General features: G+C 42.8%; 1 protein-coding gene across 1 annotated transcript; it reads left to right on the top strand.

Annotated features, from left to right (window-relative positions):
• The first annotated feature begins 3183 nt into the window (after window positions 1-3183).
• tmem74b (transmembrane protein 74B) lies at window positions 3184-10720 on the top strand. The gene is made up of 4 exons (XM_039612004.1): window positions 3184-3325; window positions 5580-5670; window positions 7193-7468; window positions 8694-10720. Exons 3-4 carry the CDS (start codon window positions 7241-7243, stop codon window positions 9330-9332), a joined length of 867 nt encoding a protein of 288 aa, XP_039467938.1. The 5' UTR covers window positions 3184-3325; window positions 5580-5670; window positions 7193-7240; the 3' UTR covers window positions 9333-10720.
• The last annotated feature ends 358 nt before the right edge of the window (window positions 10721-11078 follow it).

The following is an 11078-nucleotide window of genomic DNA, read 5'->3' as shown; positions in this document are numbered from 1 at the left end:
TGGCCACCACGCGGCCGAGGCCTTTCCGTGTGGGGTCTCCCTGCACCGCTGTGGTTTTTCTCTGGCTTCTCCCACAGTCCAGACCTGATGTTAGGTTAACTGGTCCGAGGACAGCTGGGATAGGCTCCAGCCTTCCTGTGACCCTAAATCGAATAAGTAGAAAAGAGGGATGGATGACTGGATAATGTAACTCGAGGCTCCTGAAAACCACTAAATGGCCCTTGTGGTGAGGTTCCACTGGTCAGGAAGTGACCGCACTTCAACTGTTATTTGGTAGATTCAGTTTTATTTCTGTAATGTAAGACCCTACTTCACTTGTTCACTTTTTCTGTTTTCATAGATTCATTGTGATTTTCTAATGATTTGCAGAGCTGCGCAGCATTTTTCTTCTTCGTCCCCCGGGCTCGCATGCTGAGACAATGTCCGACATTTTGATCGGGTCTAAAGTGAACACCGCAGGCCGGGCACTTTAGGTAAAAGCCAGACTTTACAAATGCCTGTGAAAGCAGAGAAGACTGTCGTCATAGGTTAAGTGCTGGCTGCCCACTCTTTTCTGAACAGGGAAAATTTTGAGTCAACACCAAACCGCACGCTGTGCAGGTTTCAGCAAAGCTCAAAGAAACTACTGCAAAGAAAAGGAAAGACAGGGGAGAATGTAGTTCTTATGGAGTGAAGCTGGCGGGGGGTCTTTTTTTGTGCAGAGGAGAATATAATAACATGACTCACTTTGAGTCTCAAAGGGAAAAAAGTGTATATATTTCCATGAGATGAACCAGTTTATCAAAGGATGACTACCAAACAGAAAAGCAGCTGAAATAACAGTTCAGGCTCTTGTTCTTGAGGTTAACAGTGCTTTCTTTGCATTTTGTTTTTAATTCTCTATATTTCCTTCATGATGGTGTCTCTTTGACAGACCTTGACAATCATAAATCTATCGTCTCTCCAAATTCCTGACTGGGTTAAATGTTGCCAAGTTTGTTTTTGGTTGCAAATATTTTGTTAAGCCCTTTGAATAAGAGATGAAAGTCTGCACTTCAATCACATCTTAATCGTTTGATTTAAAAATCCACCGTGGTGGTGTACAGAGGCAAAACTACAAAGACTGACTGTATCTTCTTGGCTGTGCCCTGAAATTCTGAGAAAGGGCAGCTGTGTATTTAAGTAAGTTACTCTAATGGTATTCAGAGAAAACTGCAGCTTTTCTCTAGGAACTCAAACACTGTGAGGAAAAGAAGAAAATCTTAATTCTCCTTATCCTCATGAATACAATCGTTTCTTATCCTGTTAAACTGAACACAAAGGCCTGATCTAAAATTAGCCCGGCTCAGTATTTAGGCCACCTCTGTGAGGAGCTGCCTGAGAGTCATCCTCTCTGTGGTTTGTCTGTGCAGCGACTCTGACGGGCCACATGTCCCCCGACCTTACGTCTCCACAAGGTGAGTGCTGATAATCTGCCCGAGGCTGCAGTGAAACGCATCCCAGTCGTCGTGACATGAGATTATTCACCGTCTCACACCCTGCCGGCTCTTTGTTCATGGATGACTTCACACCGGCAGCCAGTGTTTCTTCACTGAGACCGAGATCGAGCAGGGGGCTCAGTATCTGTTAGACGAAACCTGTGATGTTTAACATTTTACCTGCCACTGCTGTTCCTTTATGAGGTTATTTTCACAGTCATTACGCCTGATCTAAATCACCGCTGTAGGTTCACTACCATGGCTGGCAGCCGTTTATCCAAGATCCAAAAGTCAGGTATACAGTGTTTACCTTGGTGTCATCAGGTCTACAGAGCTGTTAAACAAGGCACAGACACAGACTGTATTTATCAGATGGACACAGCATATGCGTGTGAAAGAGTCACTGTGGGAGTGCCTTAAACCTGCATTCTCTGTAATGACCAGCAGGGGCCGACTGCTCTGACGGTATGGAACTCTATGAGAAAACAGCTCTACTGCTCCCGTGATTTCTGACGTTGACATAACTTTACTGATGAATTTATGTTGTCATCTAAAATTTTCAAGCCTTACTGAAAGACCCAATGCTGATTTTAAAACTCTGTGGTCTCCATTAGTGTACAGAAGAAGGATGAAACAGGACGCAGTGCCCTTAGTTTCTTAGAAAAAAACATTCAGCTTGTGACCAAAGAACTCCCACTCTGGACTTCCAGCTTCATAAGGGGCTCTTGAGAGACTGTCTACAGTAAATAAGGGTTCTATCGGGCTGCAGGCCAGAAATTACATTTTGGATGAATTTTTCTTTTGGAAATTTTGAGCGTCATTTTGGTAGAAATGGCTGACATAATAGACACACTTCCCTTTTTTCTCTACAATTTAATACATTTTCCTACACAATATGTCTTTTGTGGTAAACACACCTATCCTCAGAAGTACAAGGATTCAGAGAAAATGCAGGAGGAAGTCCAATATTGGGGCATATTTTTTTCCTAAAAAAAAAAAAAAAAAAAAAAAGCCAACCAAGCAAGTTGTGATCCAAAAGTTTTCCAGGTTTTCCAGGTTTAGTGTTTTCGCTCGTTTTGTGACTAACTGTCATATAATGTTGTCTTTTCTTCTTTTCAGTCAGCCTCAATAAACGAGTTTAGCTGTGCTTGACTGGTAAAAATCCTCCCAAAACACAGAAATGCGTGACATCTTTTGAATGTGTAGAAGGTTTTAAACATCTCTGCGATATTAAAGTTCACAGGACTATGAATTATTCATGGCCGGGCGACGCATGCACGTTTAAGCAGGTTACTTTCACAAAAGATGAGCCAGATATCTGTCTGAATTGCATCTCATTACATTCTGACTTTCCCATCTGGAGCCAGGGAAACAGAATCCCATCTAATATGGGTGTGTTGCCTCAGCAGAGATAATACTAAATGAGAAAGAAAAAAAGCAATATTTGTTCAACTGATGCGAGATTTTTGTCGTTTCTTTACTTAAAAAAATTCTGCCATAAACGGATTTGGTAAAGACATAAATTTGACACCAAAGTGAAGAAACTTAGATATCCGATGTTCGAAAATTCTTTAACACTAAATATACTCAGCTAAGAATATTTTCTGCCAGGGTTTCTGCCGGTTTCAGGTAAAATCACTCCCTGATTTCCTGATTTTGGAGAAGAATCAGATCTGTCAGATCACAAACGCCTCAATTAACAGGCTGCAGTTTGGTTTGGGGGCGCTGTTGCCTCATTAAATTAGGGAAAATGTCGTGAAGTGATGTAGGTCAAAAGGCGCAGAGTGGAGAGGTTCCTGTGACTCCACCACCACCAGCTCAGCACAGCAGACACCAGCAGGGAAAGCCACGAGCTGGTTTTGCGCATGGTCAGTTTCACCTCAGTCATTTTTCCCCTCTCTCTCTCCCTCTCTCTCTCCGTCCTCTTCACTCATCATCATCCAGCAGCATCCATCTCTCCGGATGGCCACAGCCGTCGGATTCCTGTCTGGTCGCGCCCTGGGCACCAGGTAAGACCCCGCTGTCATTCCCATCACTGCCCGCTCTCAGTGCTCCGGTCCTCTCATCGGTGCCCCTGCAGGTGATCGATGCTTTTTTTTTCTTTTTTCTTTTTTTTTTTCTCGGTTTACTGGGATGCAGCGCGGGGTGTATGCTGCCTCCCTGGCTGCCTGGATACTGACTCGTTTCCCGGTGTTTCCCTCCAGAGAAATCCGCACTTGAGTCGCTGCCTGGTTGCATAATTTACCTCTGAATGCGATCATCGCAGACTCGGACTCTCCTTCCTCGTTTGGTCCGTGTTATCAGCCGTCTGCTCGGGGTAATGAAAAGCGTGTCAGTCAGTGTGGTGCTTATCTGCCCTGGTTCATCCTGATATCATCTCCACACACACACGTACACACACAGGCAGAGTGCACTGGTTCAGGTTTTGGCAGTTTGGCGCATCGCAAGGTCACGGTGGTGCTGGAGCACAGCCACAGGGTGAAATGACGGGTTGCTCATGGGCACTCGGGCTCCCAGATGTGATCCATCGAGGCGGGCTCTGATGATAAACGAGAACTGTGTCAGTGGGCTACTTTAGCCCGGAGCTCCCCGGAGATTACAGACGAGTAATGCGCTGCTTTTGTGGAGGAGAAATCACAGCTTGGTAAAAAGCCTGTGCTGTGTTCGAGCAGCCCTGTCTAACATGTGGCCTGCTGTTGGGAAGTCATTCATAATGATGAATAATTGTCAATAAGTTGCTTTGCTGTTCTACAAAGAAGTAATATTTTGCTCATTCGGTTACAAAACACTCCGCATGGAGATGTTTTCTGCCTTTAAAGAGCCGCTGTGAATATCCCTGCGCCTGTAATGTCAGAAGAACAACAGTCAGACTTCATGTTTACGTTGCATTTATTTTAGAGCAGGGGCGTGCCCAGAGCAGGACAATTATACTAGAAGAAAATGGATACAAGCAGTGGTGAATTGTAACTTAGTACATTTATTCAAGTACTTTACTAAAGAATCATTTTAATGTACCTTGCTCCTTTCTATTTACTCCACTGTATTTTGGATGTCAGTATTTTAGTACTTTTTACTTCATACCATTTATTGTAAAGCATTAATTACTTCATATATTACATATCTAAGAATATCAATATGAATGTGTTATTCTGTGTTAGGGACTGAGCACTGTGTAGGGGAAATTAAATTCTTGTGTTTGGGATGTTGAAAATGATGCCGTTGCCAATCAGATGCCTTTGCATCAGTTTTGGCAAGACCACTGGTTCTTTGCTGAGCTGCCTGGAGACACAACACTGGTCCCATTTTTATGCTTGAATGATTCATAGGTCAGTGTTAAGTGGCTGAGCAAAAAAGGTTTTTTAAAGCAGCCAAGGTCTAAAGAAAAACTTTGAAAGACTTTCAGAAAGTCTGGATCCTTGGAAGCAAAATCTAAAGAAATAAGGGACGGTTTAAGTATGATTGTAACAGCTGATTATAGCTTTTACTTAAGGAGAAATACTTGTTTCACCACTTTGGAAAACATTATTAAACATTGTTTAACATGAAACACTGTTTTCTACGCTTGTGGGGCCATTTTTTTCTGTAATGTTTTTTACGCTACACTTTATTTTTAATCAAACGCTCTGATTTCCTGTAGGGTCTCTGCCTTGTTTTGTGCCACACAATTTTAAAAAATCATTAAACAAAAGACTTCAATAGACTGTTTAATAGCTTTTATTATCCAGTCATTTTAACTCTCCTGCCCACTTGAGATCAGTTTATCAAATTGGGCTGATTTTGACTATGAACTAAAAGCGGTTTGATACTCCCAGATTGGATCTTCAGACTTCAGCTATCGAGCCTCTTTAATATTCACACCAGCTTGTGCTTGATAAAGATCACACCCGGGGCTCTGAGGTGTTAACCAGCACAGGCAGCCAGTTTCTTCTCTGTGAAATAACATGTTGAAAAAAATGAATAACTCAGTACAATTTCAAAGCAATTGTCTCACTTTGTTTAAATTGCTCCCTGCTGTTAACACGTTCTTATGCACATATATCAGTTTTCACCTTGACCTGGTTTAAAGAGCTTACAATGAACTGAAATCAGCTGCAAACATCTCTCTCTCTTCCTTTGCTTTAGGATTTAGCTGGTTTTAACTCTCCATCACCGGGAGAAGTGTCAGCGCGACAGTGATGACAGGAAGAAGAAATGGGGATGAATAACCATGAAGGTGAGACGCATGTGATTAAATGTGTGATGGATTCCTGTCTGCAGGTGGTGTGGAGACAGCAGGCCTGCAGGATAAATCCCCTCTCAGGTGTGACAAATAGTGCACGATTCTCCTGGTTTCACTGAGGCGGAAGAAGAAGCGAGACGTTTATTTCACTTGAGCAAATGTGAAAACAGTCGAGTAAAAATTTGCATTTGAAAGTAAAAACATTATTTTAATGCATTTGTGAGACAGACCCATTAAAAAGTGATCAAATTATCATATATCAGTGGAATTAGTTTTGATTAAGCTATATTTGAGTGTTCTCATGTACACGGGGGGGTGTCTCTACCTTTGGTACATTTTGAGCATTCTGGATAATTCTTCTGCACTGATTTGTACTTGTTCTCAGTCACTTTATGGTATAAATGTCTTAAAAAATATGCAAACTCATTGCCTCAGAATAAAATTAAGTAATACCAGGGATGAGTTTTAACTAACTTGTTTATTTTGAGTCTGCAGCACTTCAAAGAGCTCAGTTACACAAACTGCCTGGTCAAAAAAAAAAAATGTCAGCAGTAATTATCCAGTGTTTAATTACTGCAGTGATTAATATGTTTCAGCTGCCAGCAGGTTATGCAATCCTAACTGCTACTCATTTCTTAAACAACCACGTAGGTAGACAGCCTATAGTGGAAAATGTCTTACTCTGTTTCATGAGGATCAAATTATTGACCTGCATCAAGCAAAGAAAACAACCAAAGAGTAACAACTGAAACACTAACGCAACTACAGCTGGTTAGGAAGTGTTCAATGTGTTATTAAAACCTGGAAAGTGGCAAACCATCATCTCTGAAGAAGAAATGCAGTCGAATAAAAAGCATTTCTACATGTGCAATCTGAAAAGAGCTCAACCTTAAGAAAACCACCGATCACTGTGGTGAATCAAGAAAAAGGGAGCATAAACACTGGACGAAGGTCGTGTGTTCTGATGAGTCCAGATTCACCCTGTTGCCCTGTTTTTAGTTTGCAGTTGTATAAAATGGACACCGAGCCACGCAGTCTGCCTCCACAAACATTTGTGAAAGAATGGGTCGTTCTGAAGAGTGCACTCAATTCAAGTGTGGCTCTCTAACAGGATACGACTGTTGCAGAAAGTCAGTTCATGAAATTTCTTCCTTCAAAGATGTTCCATAATCAGCTGTAAGTTGTATTATTGCAAAGTGGATGGATTCAGGAACCACAGCGGGGATCGGCCAGTACGTACTGACCAAGAACTGCAGTCCCAAACTTCCTCTGACATCATCATCAGCACAAAAACTGCACTGCTGGGTTTCCACAGCACAGCAGCTCCTGTAGGTGTGAGGTGTTCGAGGCCCAGTGCGTTTCTTCATTTAGTAGAACGAAGTAGAAGACGTATGCTTAATATTAAAGTAAACAGGAAGTCAGATTCTTCTTTGAACATTAAAAGTTTAACCAGTTGGATTATATAACTCCTTTCGTATGTGTCATGAATCATATAATATTTAATCTATTCATTCAGTGAGGATGAAGCCGAGTGGAGGTCCAATGAAGACATGAGCACATATCGATGGAGTCCTCTTTCAACACCGTAGAGCTCCGGGAGCTGCGAGGGAGTGGAGCCCGGCAAGGCCCATCTCCGACACCGACTTCAGCACCCTGGACAGCAGCAACGCTGGGCTGCTCCGCCCGGGGCTTTGAGAACGCCTCCTACGAGCAGGATGAGGATCAGGACCTCCGTCAGCAGGAGCAACAGCCAACCACAAGTTATCCGCCTTCCACATCAGGAAACAGTAAGGTGAGCACGGTGGGGTTTAGTGGTTGTGGCAGACGTTTGTTTTGGATGTTTTTAAAGCAGTAGCTCAAAGCAGTCCTTATGTGACCTCAGCAGATTCGGGTTACAGAGCGAACCACCTAGCCAAAAGTGATGTAACCATCCAAATCTAACCTGAGCCAGAAATCCAGCTTCACAGTCATCTCTTTGGAAGATGAACCCTGTGAGAAGAGACAAACACACGCTGGCGTACAGCTGCGGGCTTGAAGAAAGAACTTGTCCAGGGTTTTCTGGCATGTTTGTCTTCAGGAAACACAAACAGATTTAAGCTTCCTTCACAATTGGAAAATGACTTTGTATTGATTGCTGTTTGAAATGCCTTTGGGATGACATCACTCTCCCGCCCTGGCTTTTATTTTGTATATATGTGCTGTTTGAGTGCTGAGACACTGATCTGTATCACGGCACAGCAGCATCCGCTCTCAGTGAAACCACAGCTCAGACTTTCAGCTGATGTTCGTTTTCTGTTAGACTGTCACGGAGCTCACCTGTATCTGTACAGCTTTTACTGACACATGTTGGTGACATTCGTCAGTAACAGGTCGTCACGCCGATGCATTTTCTCCTCTTTGGATGTGATCTCACTGCTTTCTGTGACTGCTGACCTCAGAGCTGTGCTCTGGCTTGTTTATCTCATCCTTCTTTCTTTCTTTTCTTGTTTTTTCTTCTTCTAATTTTTTGCTCCCTCTCTACTTCATTTCTTGCTTTTCTTCTTCCCATTTTTTTACTGTCCTTTTCTTTCTTTCTCAAATTCTCTTTCTTTTGTCACATCTTTCCTTTCTTTTATCTTCATATTCCTTCTTTTCTTTACTCTTTCTGTTGTTTCCTCCTTTCCCTACTTCCTTTTTCATTTGACCCTTTTTTCTTTCATTTTTCTTTTTGTCTTCTCCTGTCTGTTGTTCCTACCTTCCTTTTTTCCCTTCCTTCTTTCCTCCCTCTCCCTCTCTCCCTTTATTCCTTCCTTCTTTTGGTTCCTGCTCCCTTTCCCTCGTTTCTTTAATTCATCCTTAATCTTTGGTCTGTTTCTTCACTTCATTCCCTCCTTCTTTCCTTGTGCTGTTTAAAATGATTTTGTCTGTTCTGTCTTTTCCTTAACACCTTGCATTCCCCCTTTTTCCTGTTCTTATTTCTATATTTTTCTTTCCTCTCTCTTCTTTCCTTGTTTCCTTCCTCCCTTTCTCACTCGCAGCATCATCAGGAGATCTCGCCGCAGTCGTATGATGAGGAGGAAGGAGGCGGTGGAGCAGGTGGAGGTCAGGAGGACGGTCAGGACTTCACTGAATTTCGCCCCGTTGATGACCACTCGGCAGACTATGGCTTCATCTTGGCGCTGGTGTTCCTCGTGAGTGGGATCGTCCTCGTGGTCATCGCCTACACTATCCCGCGGGAGCCCAAAGTCGACCCGGACTCAGTTTCGGCGCGGCAGATGGAGAAGCTGGAGATGTACTACGCCCAGCTTGGCTCCCACCTGGATAAGTGCATCATCGCGGGCCTGGGCCTGCTGACCCTGGGAGGGATGTTCCTGTCCGTGCTGCTCATGGTGTCCATCTGCCGGGGTGAGATGTACCGACGCAGGGCGGCATTCGTTCGACCCAAGAGGACTTATGGCTCCATCAACCTGAGGATGAAGCAGCTGGCGACTGGAGAGGCGGGCTTAGGTGACGGCGGGGATGGAGGCGAGGAGTTTTTGGTGGAATGCGCAGAGACGCGGAATAACGTACAGCCAGAGCCGAGCCAGGACTCCAAATCAGAACCAGGACCAAGCAAAAACCCTCCTACTTCTCTTCCTGCTGCTTCTTCTTCTGCTGCTGCACGTGGAGTCAACTAGCTCCACCCTCTGCCTTTCTCTGCGTGATCCCCCAGGTGCATTATGGGGATGCAGGTTGCCCTTTTGTGCCGAGGGGAGAACCACATCTTAAGCAAGAGGCTTCCCGCCGGAGCTGTTACCCGGCATGTAGGGATGAGCTGAGCTTAAAGGATATTTATTCTGACCAATCACAAGGGATGTATGACTTTACAAAAGAGGGCTCAACTGGGTGGAAGACGAGAGGTAAGCCTGTGGCAATGTGGATAAGAGCACATGTGGACATGAACGGATGCATATCAAAGATTAAAATGAAGATTTTGAATCCTAGTATGTTAATCAGAGTCATACAATATAAAGCACATTATGATATAAAGCACCGCAGAAAGTAAGATTAACATTTATTGTGAAAATTCTTTACTGATGCTGAAAGGAAGTTCAGTAATTAAATCTAGCCATATTTTAAGCCCTAACCAGCAGGTTTACCTTAACACACTCACACTAAATACTTGGCTTGTAATGCTGCTGTGAATAGCACTATAACAGACTTCAGAGTAAATTATTGTAAAAGAAAGAGCAACTCGCTGTCATACAAAAAACAGAGGCAACAGTTTTGAAAGCTTGGCGACGTTCACCTCCAGCCATTAACACAGAAGATTAACCACAGAAAACCCTAAAAAAAGCTTAAAATGTTCAGTTTAAACCTGCATTAAGCAAAATAAGTGATTGATTAAAAAGATGGAACAGAGCTCGTTTGGCTCCTTTTAGCTGCTTGATTTGGTTTTCTGGCCGCACAGACAGATGTGGTTTAATGTTGGGAGGTGGATTCAAGCCGGAAAGGTTCTCATTTCGTTCCATCTGATATTTCTGTGACTTATAATTGACAAATTATAATTGACTTTTTTGTAGTAAAACTGTCTTTGCTTACTTGTAACATAAAATTAATATAAAAATCATATAATTGCTGATTTTTGTGCCCACATGATTAATGGCACCTGTTGGAGTTTGTTTTTGATCTTTTTTAGTTGCTAAAAGCTCCACCGTGTTCCCACTTCATCCCGTTTGATGTTTGCCTTTTTTTCTCTATGATACCAGCCTGCTGGGGCTGATCAGAGTTGTAGAGTAACATTATGATTCATTTCTGCTTGTGTTTATGATTATTTTTTTCCTTCATTATTCCTTCTCTTTATCTTAGTACCTTGTTCTTTTGCTGCTCATCACTGCTCTGTGGTCACCAGCTCACCTCTGGCTTTGTCTATCAGGGTTTTGACACCAACCTAAACAAGAAGAAATCTTTTACAAAGCTCAGAAAATCTAAGAGGAGCTGCAGATTTAGCTGATAATGGGTCTGACGCTGCAAGCTTTCTTAAATTTCCAGTTAATTTATTGTAATTGTAAAGGTGTTGGGTGAAATGCTCATGTTCAGATGATAAAAAGAAAGTTTTTCTTAAAATCACAGATTCATCACAGCTGTTTGTGTCTTTGTTGATATTCTGTCAGCAGATTTTTACTAGAGGCAGAAAAAAAACCTCCACGGGGAACTTATAAGCCATCAAATATTGATTCTCTTATTGGCCTCAAACGTCCAGAATCCATCTGTCTATAACCACACAGCACATGCTGCTGCTTCTGTCACTGTAAGTACAGAAAATGGCAGCCCAGTGAGAAACACTCCTCTGTGCATTGTCTGTCTTTAACTCACCAGCTTAAAAGCTGATTATGCCCCCTTGTGGTTAGAAATTGCTTAATGCAGCTTTAACGTTTGGCTGG

Source organism: Oreochromis aureus, linkage group 5 (assembly GCF_013358895.1).
Source record: "Oreochromis aureus strain Israel breed Guangdong linkage group 5, ZZ_aureus, whole genome shotgun sequence".
NCBI classification, from domain to species: Eukaryota; Metazoa; Chordata; class Actinopteri; order Cichliformes; family Cichlidae; genus Oreochromis; species Oreochromis aureus.
Note: the sequence above shows the minus strand (reverse complement) of the source record. Positions and strands in the feature narration are given on the sequence as shown.

Excerpts from the sequence above, each read along its gene's own strand:
- tmem74b (XM_039612004.1), top strand. The coding sequence starts at position 7,241 with ATGGAGTCCTCTTTCAACACCGTAGAGCTCCGGGAGCTGCGAGGGAGT. Across the intron at positions 7,469-8,693 it reads CCACATCAGGAAACAGTAAG|CATCATCAGGAGATCTCGCC; the intron begins GTGAGCACGGTG and ends TCTCACTCGCAG.